The sequence below is a fragment of the Phoenix dactylifera genome, chromosome 17 (assembly GCF_009389715.1).
Source record: "Phoenix dactylifera cultivar Barhee BC4 chromosome 17, palm_55x_up_171113_PBpolish2nd_filt_p, whole genome shotgun sequence".
NCBI lineage: Eukaryota > Viridiplantae > Streptophyta > Magnoliopsida > Arecales > Arecaceae > Phoenix > Phoenix dactylifera.
In genome coordinates, this window is record NC_052408.1 from 15,933,411 (window position 1) to 15,948,346 (window position 14,936).

Sequence of the window (14,936 nt, forward strand, 5' to 3'; positions counted from 1 at the left end):
CATGTATCCGAAAATCTTTTGAAGATCTTGGCTTTAGGTCAGATGGATGTTGCATCTATTCTCTGCAGCAAAAAGCAAATTTCTCATGGGGAGCAGAAATTATATCAGGATGATTAACAACATAATTGATGCTCTTGGAAGTTTTCTTGACGCCCCCTACAATCCCCTCCATCAAAACAAAACCTCTAAACCCACCATGACAACATCATCGTGCTGCATGTAACCTTTGTTAAGAGTACAAGAACTACTAAAAGGCCATTAATTAATACCACATCTATATACTATGTCTTATTCGAAACGTAAATAAGAGCTCACCCTGAGCACTCCATCCATCTATATACTTGTGTTGATGGCCATGACCGATCGAATTCCTCCTTTGATATTTTATGCAATTCCTCTCCCTTATCAGTGTTGTCTCCTTCGCTTAGTACGGCGGCCGTGCATGAGTCCATGCGAAGGCGTCGTGGCCAAACTGCGCACCATTGAGTGCCAAATTCGGCGGCAAATTGAAAATAGGAAGAGACGACGGGTCCGGAAGCCCACCTGGACCTCCACCTCCGGCCATCCCCGGTAGCGACCCGCCCGGCAGCGGCCCTGGTCCTCCTTCCCCTGGAACCCCCTCCTCCTCCTCCTCCTCCTCCTCTAATGGCAACCTCTCGTAGGTTGCGTTCGCGAAGGTCGAGGCAACCACCATAACGGGCCCTGCAGCAATTAGGGAGCCCACGACGCTGCCCCCCACCACCTGCCCCTGCCCGCCGGCCAGGTACACTGTCAGCCCCGTGGACCCTGGCGGTGAAGGGCCAGGCAGGAACGTCCCCGTGAGGGAGAGGATCTCGAACCGGCCATGGAGAGCCACCACCGCGCCCGGAGCAGCTGGCTGGCGGAGGGCTGCGTTGGCCACCGTGCCGGCGCCGCTGAGCACGCAGACACCACGCTGGCGGCGGCGAGCGAACTGGGCGATGGCGTCCGCGACATCTGCGCCGCCTGCGACCTCCATGACATGACTGCGGAGTGCGTTGGGGCTGTCCCGGGTTACGAAAATGGGGGGCTTCGGCTTGTTCTTGGAACCTGCGGGGCGGCCGCGGGGCCTGCGGGCGCCGGCCACGATGGCGCCCTCCTTTGACTCGCTGCTGTTGTCCCTCTCCTCATCGTCGTTAGGAGCCGTAGCGCTGCCACCAGGATCGGCTTCTTTCGGCGGGGGTGTCTCCTGACTCTTGGGACCAGGGGAGCTGGAGGCCGGTTCGGCTCCCGGGAGGCCCAAGTGGCCATGCCACCAAAGGTTCGCCAGCTTGTCGGAATATAGAGAGTCTCTTCTTCTTCTTCTTCTGCTGCTGCTGCTGCTGCTTCTGCTTCTTCTTGCCCTCTTCCTCCGGTTTTATTCCACTTGATTTCTTCTTTTGCTTCTATTTTCCTTCTCTTCCTTCTAATCGAACTTTTATCTCTCTAAGCATGTGCACATGAATCAAATATTGAGAAAAGAAAGCCCTCTGGAGAAAACATGGGGGAAAAAGAAACAAGGGAGTTCTATTAGCTTTTTTGGCTGTAGGAGAGCTTAAGGAGGAAGAGCTAAGAGGAAGAAGAATTATTATCCATGGGTTACATTATGGAGAGAAGTTTAGCAACTAGAAAGAGCTGCCATCATGGGAGACCAAGGAAAAGGATTGTTTTCCTTTAATATTCTTGGGCTACCCTTATTATATATCGAGCAGACACAGAAGAAGGTGGTGTCGGAGAAGGCTATTCTTTCTTTTGCTCCTGTTCAACACTAAAATACAAGCCAAGTGGAGCAAAGAAATTGACCCCAGAGAGAGAGAGAGAGAGAGAGAGAGAGAGAGGAGAGAGTCTATTGTTTAGAGATATCCTTGACCCTTTGGAGTCGAGTTGGTGAGGTGATGTTGGTGATGTGAAGGTGGGTGGGTGCCATGAACTTGCATCGAAGGTGGAATGGGAGAAGAGTGGAGTATGGTGGAGATTAGGGTTTCTTGTAGGAACGCGTGCCCGTGGGCAGGTGGAGACCACGTCCCTTTCTCAAACTTCGACATCCCAACCACACTAACGCGCGCGCGGGCACGCACAGGACCTATCTGTTTACTTTCTTTTTAGTGTTCCTACTACTTCTAACCCACCACAGAGCAAACCCTCCTCTCGTCTCCCCTCCATAGGAGCAGCCTTCTGAAACTAGTACTATTCATCAAATTAACACTTCTTTATCTATGTACTTCTGACCTGAGTTGTAAAAATTGGTAGAGAGAGAGAACCTAGAGAGTCGCAACTTCAAGTTTACTATATAAAATATAATAAAAATATTTTATATATCCATCGTTTCCAGGTGCTCTTCAATTATTTTTTAGCTGTCTATATGGTAAAGGCAGTAAGAGTTTTGAAAGGACGGAGTACAAATGGAGCTTGTCGGCCTTGAGTAATCTGTACTAAGTCCAGCGAAGAGCCCAAGACCAACACCTGAAGAAGGGAAAAAAAAGGTTTAAGTGAAGGGGGAGATGCTGATCATACGTTATTCTACCTTTGTTTTTTTGGGTACAAATTCTATTTATTTTTTAAAGTAGCATATATTACTCTATTTCAGAAGCATATTGATAGTTTTGGACACAAGCAATCATATGGAAGAATCCCATCGAAGCTGGCATTTTTTTATTGCTACTTGAAACTAATATATGGATTTCTACGCTTCAGATGATTTTGCGTCAACCTTACACCTTCATCTATGTTAACTGTACTTGTCCAATTATATAAATCTTCACATCTTCACCTCCTTATGCATTAATAGCTTCCCCCTCATATCAACTTGTCAAATGCTTGATCTTAGCTGATACCCACCTATAAAATAAATTCTCTACGAAATAAGGCATAAGATTATATCGGTAAGCTCGCAAACATAAACTTAGAGGCAATGTACTTCGCACACGATCATGAGAGTTAAAATTATTGAATGAGAAGGATTGGGTATCACTTGGGAGAAAAATCATCAAGATGATGCAGGTGCCATGATCAACATATAGACATCATATGTGTAACAGCTTGAAGTGGGGAGCCCCTATACAGTTTCAAAGCGTAATTGGAGTGCAAGTTCTCAAAGAAAAAGGTCGATTACATTCTTACACCACTATTATCATATGAATATAAACATTGAGTACACACTATAATAGAAGATCCTTGGATATATGATGAGAAAATAAATTTGTACTCAAACAACTTGAACAGCAGAAACAGCTTATAAAGTTTTAGGACTTTCCTGGAAGGTTGTGTACATGGCAGATTTTGATAGGCTTAGAAACATGAAGTTTGTTCAATCTAAAACTATGCCCTAGTGAATGAAAAATACACTGTGAGCCTGTTACATGCACATAAAAAGTTCCTTAGGCCGACCAATGCTTGGCTGGCAACGTCTGGTAATTTAATTATTTATTTTTTGATGAAAATGTCTGGCAATTTAATTAAACCACCTTCCATATATCAAATCAATTCTTCCAATTAATCCCCTCATGCTACATAGTAGAATTTTGTTTGCATGAAATGATGCCGCAAGGGTTTATCTGATGAATCAAATATGAGTCAAAGTTGGATCCAAATGAAATCTGCCAGACATCTAGATACATAGGAATTTCCAACAATATTTTTGTTAGGGCTTAGGTTGTATTTTGAATGTCTGTCCTCTATAGCTGTTGGAGGTAAATCTGAGTATTTAGCAAGCTTTGACTGATATGGCGTAGCATAATTTTGAGGAGTTATTCAATTTAATGGAGGGCTGAAACTAGATCAGATTTCAGTATATTCATATTCATATTTGTTTTATTTGACGAATATGGATACGAATATGGAGTATTAGTCAGATGTAAAAATTTACATTCATATTTATTTTAAATGGATATAGATAAAAATTGGATATTGGAAGTACGTATATAAATATGGGTATAAGTTGGATAATTAAACTTTATGACCATAAAATTAAGTATATTACTAAATGGATGTTAAAGTAAGTCAATAACATGTTAATATAGTCTTATCTTTTTTAAAAAAAATTTATGAATACTATTTAAAATTAAATAGGATTGTAAATAGAATCTGATATTTGATACGGATCGGATAGTTGCCTATCCATATTCATATTTATTTTTTTTCGATGAATATGGATGTTAGTCAAATGTTCAAATTTCTATCCACCCATGGATTGGCCAGTTCCTACTTGGAAGGTTGCAATTTCTTGACCGCTGCAGTTTCCACTCCTGCGAATAGTTTAGCACATTCCTTATATGGATAGATTCAAATATGACAAGAGATCCGGACTGATATTATCCGGTCTACTTTCACCCCTAATTCAACCAACATAGATGCGCTTCAATGAGAAAAAAATAGTTTACCAAGTTATAGCAACTAGCTTCAGCCAATTAAAACAAGATATGTACCCAACATATAGAAATTTTCACAATCTACTCCCTAGCACCCTTTGGTGCATATGAACGTTCAAGCACAATTTTTTGGCATCTTTAACCAAGATGTTATGCATCCACCAGGTGAAAGTCCTAAATTGCTCTACAAAATACAAATGTAGCATTTAGCCAACTTTCTATGATTTATTCTAAATGACAAAACATTAATTAACTCAAGAAAATATTTATATGAAAATCCTAAAAAAATTGAAAACCTCAGTTCTCAACATTAACCAATGATCAGGATGGCTGGCCATAAAAAAATATAGAGGAATATCTAGCTGATTGCTGGCGATATAAATATACATGAACATCTAGCCAAGCCTAGTCACTAAAACTTTCTAAAACTTCCTTCATCCGCCCATTTGTTTGAGTATCTTATGGCCTCACAAAGCCAAGCATATTGCGTGAAACAGAATAACGCTTTTTTTTTTTCTTTTTTGGCAGAAAAGTTGGCTTTATTACTAGTAGTTCAAATGTGCACCGACCACCCAAGAGGAACATACAGTAGGAACATCAACTAAAGCATCCAAAACAGGGCAAGCCCTGATACAAGTGACCAGTAACAACTAAAGACACACCATCAGCACACCTACTACAGAATAATGCTTCACGGGAAGATTTCAACAATATACAATTCAGAGATTCCTAAAACGGTGGTCCATGGCACAACTTGCAAGTACAACGGCTCCCCAACTAAAAAATCCTTAAAATATGTTTAGCTACTAAATTTCCACTTGCCCTCCACTAAAATAAACTAGTGGATGGTGGAAAAGGACCACCCAAATGGTACCAGAGGAGCACAGGTAAGAGGCGCATGAAAAGAGGCCAATGTGTGCAAAAAGATGACACAAAACTAATCCCGTGGAATTCAAACCTTGTTTTTGTTTTGATGAATTCCAACCTTTTTTGGCGCTGAGCTTTTTCCCTCATCCACCAGAGGACCCCTGCCTCTGACTGCCCAAGCCCTCTCTATTTTTCACCCCCGCAAAATCCATAGGAACATGTCAGCCGATTAAAATGTTGAAATGCAGGGGCCTGAAACCTAAGCTTTAGTCAGGTGACATGTGCCACTAAGAAAATTAGGGTTTGGTTGGTATCAAGGATCCGAAAGAAGCTTGAAGGGATGTTTGATTCAAGCAGAAACAACTCTTAATTTCCAAGCATCTGATACTGCAAGTCATTTCAATGTCAGAATAATAGCATCACCTAAAAGAATACAAGATTCGGGGATGTAATGCAGAATAGATTGCAGTAAACGACGAACAATTTTCTCTGTAACAAATAGAGCAGGGTTTGAAGAAGCATCCAACAGTGTGCAGTTTGTTCAGGCCCAATAGAGTCCAAGACACCATGCAAGTGCCTTTGCTTCAGTCACAGAGCGGCGTCAAAGCTTGCAGAAGAAACCTGCAGCACCCGAGCAGCAGTCTGCCCGGGAGGCCACAAGGCACCAGAAAGAAAAGATTTTGCTATTATGCACCAGACGGCTTATTTCTCCTGATCCCTGCCTGGAGTTCATTTCATTGTTCTTCTCTACATTTTCGAACATGCAAATGAGCCAATAAACATTTCTTGTTCCATACAGTATGAAAGGTTGACCACCTGCAGTGCCGAACGTCCAAACAAGGATATCAAAGAGCTCAAGCCCCCAAAATTTTGAAGCTGTTTACCGTTCATTTTATGCCTTGCATTGTAATTATTTTTCCTTGGTGATTTGACCACTAGTTATCAGTAGCACACCAGCAGACTGCCCCATGATTGTGCACACAAACAATTCCAATATGCGATTTCCACACGGATGATTTATAACATTTCCAAAAGACCCATCATGAAAATCATGACTGATCAAATCGAGGCCGTTGGAATTTGGGCCACATACAGCTGAATGCCTTTAAAACCTTTTTGTCACAACCACCACCAAAACTTGATACATTGTTATGACAATGTTAAGATTCTCAACCAAACAGGTTACCAGCGCATTAGGTCTTATATGTTAACATGTTGCAATGGAAATACTATACACACTGATACATTGTTATGAGAATCACAACATAGGCAGAATTAAGGGTATGCTTTCAAGTTCTTAACGAAGCTAATTGTGCTAGATTGACAAAAAAAAAAAGCTTGGGTAGCTATTTGGTCAAGTAATATATGAGCAAGAAGAGAGCTACAAAAGACGCCACAAGGGTAGCCAATCTGCGACTTGATTTGGTCTCAAAAACCTGATAGATACAACTTAACAAAATCAGCAGAATTATAGGAAGAAGAGAGAAAAAAGAATATGGTTTAACTAAAATACCATCTTGAATCGATCCATTGTTCCAGAGAGGATTCCCCTAGATGCATCCATATCATTGCCCTGAATGCCAAAAACAAATATTAGCAAGATGTTTATTTGTCATGCTAGTGCAACGTGCGCACATGCACGCATGCGTGCCTGTGTGAGTGAGAAAGTGAGTGAGTGAGAGAGAGAGAGGGGAGGGGGAGGGGGAGTAGGGACAAGAAGAAATAGCTGTAAACTATGTACCATTCGGTCAAGCATACGATTATGACCCTCAACCTCTTCATGTATATCACCTGTCAACTGTCAAAAAGGGGAAAACAGCACTCCATTAATCATTGTAGTATAGCATATCAGATGCAAGAATTAAAACAGGTCAGTTGCCAAACAACTATATATTGTCCCGAACTTCATGGGTGCAAAAGGTGATGCTTAAAGTGAAGCTAACTATACTGACCTTCACAAGCACACAGGATCAGGATCAGCATGAAGCAAAGTCCCCCCAAAGCCAATATTAATAACAGCTGATGCAGCTTAAGTTTTAGGGTGTACCAAATATTTATTATGCTAAGTCAAGTGTGAGAGAGTAATGATCTAAGCCCCACAAGAATCAGCAAGATATGACTATTTATGGCTTACAAATAAATCATAGAACAGATTCATTGGATCAGAACAAGATCATCAGGTTGCTGGAATCACACAAATCAGACACAAGTACTAGTAATTACTTATCTGTCAGGATCCGTCCACCCAAAATCTAAGTGTCCATCTTCTACCTCTTAAGACGCTAGTAGATTATTGTATTAAAGGAAAAAGATGCCATAGAAATGTCTGCTAAAAATTCAATCGAAAATGATAACAGAGAAATTGTTTTGTTTTCATGGCATAAAGGGATCCCAGCCTTTATATTGCAACCTCGAAGTCTATATAACTATCTAATCTCATAAAATCATGCCCGCCTTTCATGATAATGTTAAGCATAGTACAAACTGCATACAAGCCAAACATCTGGGCCACGGTTTGCCAAACTGTGCCAAACTAGCCAGCTCAAGGCGTACCAAATCGAACTAGTTGGTTGCTGGCGCGGTTCGGAGTATATAATCGGTTCGATCTCCTGACCTTCGAAACCCTCATTCGGTCTTTCCCTTGTGCCCCTCTCTCCTTGATAAGTAGGCGACCCCTCTCTCGCTCTTCTTAAAACAACACTCTTCACCGCCACAGCCCCTTCTCACCACCACCAGCCCTCCTCGTCTCTTCACTTCATTCACCTCTCCGTTGTGTCGAAACTCTAAACTTGGAGGCTGAAGCCCTCCATCCTCGACCGATTCAACGACGAAGACAACGATCAGGGGTTCTCTGACTAGGTAAGTCTCTCTCTCTCTCTCATCAGATCCGAGCCCCTCTCTCTTGGTCCCTCCCTCCCTCCCTCTCCCTCTCTCTCCATCCCTCTTTTCCTCTCCCTCCCTCTCTCTCTTCCTCCCCCTCCCTCTCCCCCTCCCTCTCCAATTCTTCTAATTTCGATATGCCCCGGAACGGCATGGTACGCACCCATACCATGTCGAACTGGTCACCAGCCGGTATGCCCTCTAGTACCGGTCCAGTAAACCTTGCTTTAGGCCCATAGCATGTTGATCATACTCCCATGTGCATTAAGCTTTCACACTCTTTTGTCAAGAAGAAGAGGGAAAAAAGAAAATGAACTTTCAAAGTTTTTCTTTGCTTCCCTACTCTTACGTCAGAACAAGCTATTAACCAAGGAAACAAATACGATTAGGCGGACATTAGAACTCAAGACATACCTCATGAGTCCAAATATTGAAGGAAATAAGTTACTTGATATTGAGAAAGAGAAAATTTTGATTATTCATCAAACACAAAATTAATCTATCAATTCGCCTTAAACTCTAGGTCTACCTATTAGTGTCCAAGTTGAAGCACTTAATCTTTTCTTGTTGATAAGCTTCAAAACCTTCGATGGTCTTCCACTTCATTATCGAACACCAATTAAGATAGTCTAGGTCTGCGGAATCGTCCCAAACCGTCCGGTTCGGGGTGTCCCGGGCCGTATCGGCGGCAGACCGGAATGGTTCCGCCATTGAAACCGAGACGCCTCTCGCCATCGCCGGAGGGAGAGAAGGAGAAGAAAAAAAGACAAAGATAGAGAGAGAGAGAGCAGGGAAGCGAGGGAGAGGAAGAAACAGAGGCTACCGGCGGAGGAGGCAGAGGCAGGGCTCCGCTTCCGGTCCCCTGTTTCATTTGAAACAGGGGCTCAGAGGGGGGCCTTTTATTTTTGCATTTTTTTAAGTTGAAGTCGGCCGACTGCACTTAATTTTTTTTTAACTCTGCCTCCTCCGCGCAGAGGCTCTCCAATCGGGGCTCTGGTCAGCCTCTCTCTTCCTTTCTCTCCATCTCCCTCCCTCCCCCGCTCTCTCTATCGTTCTCCTTCTCCTCCGTCTTTTCTATTGTGTCGGTACGAGTCCGACACGGTACAATGCGAGCCCGTACCGACTCATCCTGCTAGGCAACCGGTACGATGTCCGGTACTGATTTCGCCGACGTTGGTTAGCTAATATATTTTGGTCAAATGTCCAATGGTCTGTGAAAACTTAAATAGGCAGTAATGAATTTAGGAAGCAAGAAGAATTTACGATGCAAGAATAAAGAAGCAAATAGTTGTTTTGGGAATCATCCAAAAATAAACAGGCTCAAACTCTAGTGACACTAGCAATCTCATGAAGCACTGATCTAGTCCACCTCATAGAGCCTTTGAACTTCAGCCAGCTAAAACACTATCATGGCCCAAAATAAACTTCACTAAATCCAACATAGTAATTGCAATAATAGCACTAAGAGTTGAGGGTAAATAGCCAAACTAAATCCTATGTAAGACCAAATTTTCTCCCATTATTGTGTATATATAATTCATACAATTCTACTCAAGACATCATTGTGTACTCATTAGATCTATCAAAATAATGATCTAAGCAAAGATTGACAAGTATATCAAGTTCATCAATAAAATTTTTCTCATTATGTTTACGTGCAACAGAGTCTCTTTGGAAGTATAGTAATCCACTACATGCAACAATGAACTTGATTCTCCATTCTATAGCACATCTCCTCTTGTTTCAACTAACTCGGATGCATCAACATCATATCATCAAATCTAGAAGTGATGCGCACCATGACTTCATAAAACTTATCAAAGAGAAGCTCTCAGGCAAGCGTTAAAAACTCTAAAGATTCATTTGGTTGCGGTATGTCACATCATAGTTAATCTAAGGATTTCTGAAAATCATTTATCTAGAAAAATGATTGCGGGAGAAAATAAATTCTACCATATTTGGTTGGAGAAATGACATTGGAAAAAGATTACTATGTTTGGTTAGAGGTAATCTTATAAAAAAATACTGTCAAAATTTTCAACAATACTCTTGAATAAACAATTCAAGTAATAATTTTTTTCTTAATCCATTTGTTTGCAATTTATAACCTACTTACATAAATGCTGTTAATATTGGTTATTTCGAATATTGAAATATATTTACATCAGTTAATAAATATTTTTAAATTAAATATATATGTTAAAAAAATATTTCTTATTATAAATAATTTAAGTATGTTTTTGGTATATAAATAAATATATTAATCATTAATAAATCCTATGTTAGATTTATTGATAATTAATAGATATTTGTTAATAAATATATCAATATATTAAATATATTATTATTTATAAATATGATTATTCAATATATTAATATAATATTCATACAATATATATTAATATAATTAATATTAATTATAATATTCTTAATACAATATCAATATAATATAAGTGAGGACATTTTTATCAATAAATGATATTTTTAGATTACCTCCACTCAGTAATCCAATATGAAAAAACAAATACCATCAAGGTGGTATTTGTTTTATCTTCTCTCTCAAAAAAATAGACATCAAATCCACCATTTATTTTACCATCTCTCTCTTCTACTTTTCGTGCCAAATATAGCAATTTGATATTTTTCTATGCTAGATTACCCCCAAACAAACGAGCACTAAATTCATAGTTATAAACCATATCAATATGCCCAAACTACCCAAGCATCTGCCATCAAATTCAACATGAATTTAACTCTAACAAGACCAACCAGGCTAAAGAAAGTCCATGATAAGGGCATAAAAGGTCATGCCACGCAATAGAATATGTTCACTATTTGAGATGAAACATGACGAGATAGAAGAGTTTGTTTCTAGAAGCGGTACAACTTTCATATAAAACAAACTCTGCATAGAAATAATATCTATAAGTAATTCATAAATGTAGAAAAATGACAAATTTTGTGTCTGGGCCAACAACAAGACCTTTAACCAAATATTTGTTCTTGGGTAAATTAATATGTTGAAATAGAATAAAAGCTGCAAACATACTTAGCAAACTAAATTGTAACATAACATGCAGAATTATTCAGAGACGCAGATTGTTTTTCTCAACTTCAGAGTATCAACCTATAGAGCATGAACTCACTTGGTGGATTATAACTTACTCTCTTTAGAATATTTACTCTGTCTTGTAGCCCTTCAACAGCTCGATCATCTTCATGTTCATCAATTTCATGAGAGCTGTAGGATGAAGCTCGGATTCCACCCTCTTCAATGCCATCAAAGAGAGCAGCTCTGGTGCTACGATAATCCCTGTAATCAATCAAATTCCATAATAAGTAACACTTATATAATCTTGCAGGAAATAATGCTCCTTTAGTAACTAAATAGCTCTGACTTAGCAGGAAAAAAGAAAAGAGAAGAAAGAAAGTAAGTGTTCAATTGGTTGGAAACTCGACCACTTATTCTAGTCAAGAGTGGTACCAACTATACTTTTTGCAAATTTCTCTTTCTTTTGAAGAATGAGGTGCAAATCAAAAGGTGGCTCATCAAAAAAGGATGATTCTAATAACATAACCAAAATTTAGATTGCCATCCAAAAACTATGATGAAAACAGGACACATCATTTTCTCATTATCAATATATGTCCATAATCGAGTTTTAATATCTTTTAGCCTGCAATGCAATAGTTGAACCATGATGTATGATTGTTGTAAAACAATCACTAATGATGAGTATAGTACTAATAGTTCATAGTTATTGCAAAAGATGTTTGATGTGTATACCAATGTTTTTAAAACCAGACCGGATTGGCCAGTTCACCTGGTTGAACTAGGAATCGTTTGCCTGCCCAGCTCGGCTCAAAGGATATTTTAAATGTAATCAAAACTCGGTCAAACTCAAGAAAATCGGACGAACCGATCAGACTGACCAGTCCGATCAGGTTGTCCCAGATTATTTTTTTGGTCTACCTTGAAGATGGCATAATCGACTAATCAAGGCCCCTAATCGTAATCCTCCTCCCTTCTTACTAATCGCTGACCTCCTCCCGAAGCCCTCTCGATCTCTACCTCTCTCCTCCATTGTCGGAATCCAACGTCTGAATATTGGCCAAAACTGGCCTCAAACTTCCTCTGAATCCCAACCTCCACCAACTCAGCCACCAGTTCTCTCTATCTCCCCCACCTCTATTTTTCTTTCCTTGTGTCAACCCCCACCCGTGGTCTGGCTGCCTCGTCAGACTGCAAGCCCACAATCCCAGCTATCTTCGAAGAGGAGGAGAAGAAAATGCCAGAGATCGGTGCCTCAAACTCATCGATGGACCGAAAGCCCGTGATCCCGGCTGACCGAAGAGATCTCCACGCCTACAGCAAGGTGAGTAGTCTCCGCCTCTAAAATTATGAGGTTTTAAGATCCAAAAAAAGGGGGAAAAAGCATGTCTTGAGAATATTATTTTTGGATGCAAAACATTAAAGTTAAACATGCAAAAGATGAATATCCTTTAGGGTCGTCTTGAGGTTTTATGTGCCAAAGTAATTCTGAACCAAAATTTTGGATTTGAATTCAGAAAATCTGACCCAAAACCTCATAATTTCATGTTTGGATCTGATAAAATCCATGTTTTTATTGGATGGCATTCAGATCTTTTTGGAGTTAGAACCAATTACCTGATTTAACATGTAAATATGCACTATGCATATTAAAGAAACAGAAAAGACAGTTGGATCAGTACCTAAATCCTGATACAGAATAGAATCAGTTTCAAGCTAGGGCTCATAGGTCATCATTTTCCAATCCAGGTTTCCATCGCTATCCCATTACTCTAATTTACAGTAGATCCCAAATTGCTCATATGAATCAGCTTCAGATCCACATGGGCATGATCTTCAAGTGTCAATTCAACTCAAAAACCAAGAACTTGGGCACAAAACAGAAGACAAATTCTTCAAATATCACCATAAACGAAATCAAGTGGTATTCTGTTAAAGATTAAGACAAAACAAAGGAATAGAATTTACATTCCTCCATAGGTAACTATGAAACGTCTAGCTTATAAATCATCAAGCTACCATACCAGAATCTTGCAATAAAGTTTATGGAGTACGATTTAGACGCATACCTTCTTGAATTCATGACTCCACTGATTTAAGCGAACTTGAAGGTTTTCCTTCCCCTTTTTTAACTCTTCTCCAAGTCTTTCTCTGTCTTGTGTCACAATCAACTTTCTTGGATAAGAGGAATACAAATGTTCCCTTTCCCTATTCTACCTTTCAAATACATCCGAGAAATCAGCATTAAGTACGTCCGTGGATAAATGGATCAAAAAATTTCGAGTTCATCTAATTTAATTGAATTCTTGCAACCGAGTTCGTATAAATAAACTAAATTCTTGCAACCAAAGATGAAATCCGTCAAAATCATTGACGAGTAGAGAAAAACGACCAAAGAATTAAAATTTTCAGGTTACAAAATAATTCATTCCGTACTAGAATCCCATTCTTGAATCTCTCAGGGAAAAAAGAAAAAAGACGAATTATTAGCGGCAATCGAAAAAAAAAATAAGAAGCCGTCAATACATAACATATCCAGATCTTCGAAGAACCCCTAAAACCCTAACCCAGTTCTTGAATCGAAAAGCCTAATTCTGGAATTCAAAAGGAAACCATCAGTCGATGATCGATATGAAACAGGTAGCAAATCTAACCTTCACGACCAAGAGCGAAAAGGAGAAGCAGAACTAGGGCTCTCGGAGCTCCGCGATCTCGCCCCAAGGGAAAGCTGGGAAAGGGAATAGAAACAGAGGTGGAGCGTAGTGACAACGCCCAAGGTTTTTAAGGGCGGTGTAGTTCTCTAGTTGCTGGCAAATGACGTGGCATTTTACAATGTAAATTAATGATATTAATGGCTTGTTTTGGATGTTTAGGATAAAACCATCAGAGTATTGAAAAAATATATAGAAATAAAATAAAACAAGAGTACACCAAGAGAAAGTAACTACGGTTTTTTTGATATTTTTTGTTTAACTAATCACTGAAAAATATATAAAAAAAATTTCCATAATCAAAAGATACAACTCTAAACTCCTAAATTGCTGTGAAGTGCTTTTAGAAAATTTTGGGTCCGTTTGACAAAAGTGAGATGCTTATCCAAATATTTTGGAAGTTAAAATTTCTGCATAGTTTAAAATTTTCTTGAAAATGACTATTTCCAATGAAATATCATGGTATTTAAATGTATCATGTCCTAGATATTTGGCCTAAATGTGCAATGACGATTCTACTATTGCAGTTTGATGAAGTAAAGTTTGATATAACCATTATATTTCATAATCCTAAATTATTAGAGTTTTTTTTGGCAAATTAGATTTTTTTATTGTAAATATAGAATTGCTTCTTCTTTCTTCCCTTGTCCTAAAAATATAAAGAGAGAATTGAGCTTGCTGGCCAACCAATTGTTGGTAAACATGCTTCTAGGTTGGGTCAGATTCACCTATATTGAGAATTATTGATCTAGAGTTTGATGGTTAGTATGGGTCTAAATTTGATCTAAATTCTATCCATTTAAAAGTTATGTCTAATTTGTAATGAGATAAGTAAGATTTAATTCGGCCTATTTTGGTTTCGATTCAAGAAAATTGGTTTAAATTAGTTCAATTTTGGGTATACCTCCAAACTGATCCAATACTATACGTACCTCTGGTTTTTAGTACTTTGGTTCGATGGGTGGTTACTATGTTAGTTTGCATTGTCTCTCTATATTACATGTGATGAGCTTATTTAGAAGTTTTTTTTTTTGGGTATATTAGCGCTATCTTTTTTTTTCT

General features: G+C 39.2%; 2 protein-coding genes across 5 annotated transcripts; both read right to left on the reverse strand.

Annotated features, from left to right (window-relative positions):
- Positions 1-79: 79 nt before the first annotated feature.
- Positions 80-1,375, reverse strand: LOC103705570 (AT-hook motif nuclear-localized protein 20; the record flags this gene model as incomplete). The annotated part of the gene is made up of 1 exon (XM_026804014.2): positions 80-1,375. A coding segment is annotated over one exon (951 nt), but the record flags the coding sequence as incomplete, so codon positions are not given.
- Positions 1,376-6,321: 4,946 nt separating this feature from the next.
- LOC103705471 (bet1-like SNARE 1-1) lies at positions 6,322-13,944 on the reverse strand. 4 transcript variants are annotated; one of them, XM_008789183.4, is made up of 6 exons: positions 13,818-13,944; positions 13,233-13,380; positions 11,277-11,424; positions 6,973-7,029; positions 6,745-6,804; positions 6,322-6,667 (listed from the first exon to the last, which is right to left on the reverse strand). In XM_008789183.4, the coding sequence occupies exons 2-6, from the start codon at positions 13,244-13,246 to the stop codon at positions 6,578-6,580; spliced, it is 369 nt and encodes a 122-aa protein (XP_008787405.1). In that variant the 5' UTR covers positions 13,247-13,380; positions 13,818-13,944; the 3' UTR covers positions 6,322-6,577. The 4 variants fall into 4 exon arrangements, with proteins under 4 accessions (XP_008787405.1, XP_008787408.1, XP_008787407.1 ...); XM_008789186.4 differs by having other exon boundaries at positions 13,233-13,314; positions 13,818-13,928; XM_008789185.4 differs by having other exon boundaries at positions 13,233-13,318; positions 13,818-13,928.
- Positions 13,945-14,936: the final 992 nt, after the last annotated feature.

What these genes read in the sequence shown, in the direction of transcription:
- LOC103705471 (XM_008789183.4), bottom strand. An exon ending in GAGTAAATATTCTAAAGAGA is followed by an intron (nt 7,030 to 11,276) that starts GTAAGTTATAAT and finishes CCTTTTTGACAG; the next exon opens with TTGACAGGTGATATACATGA. An exon ending in ATCGTATGCTTGACCGAATG is followed by an intron (nt 6,805 to 6,972) that starts GTACATAGTTTA and finishes TTTGGCATTCAG; the next exon opens with GGCAATGATATGGATGCATC.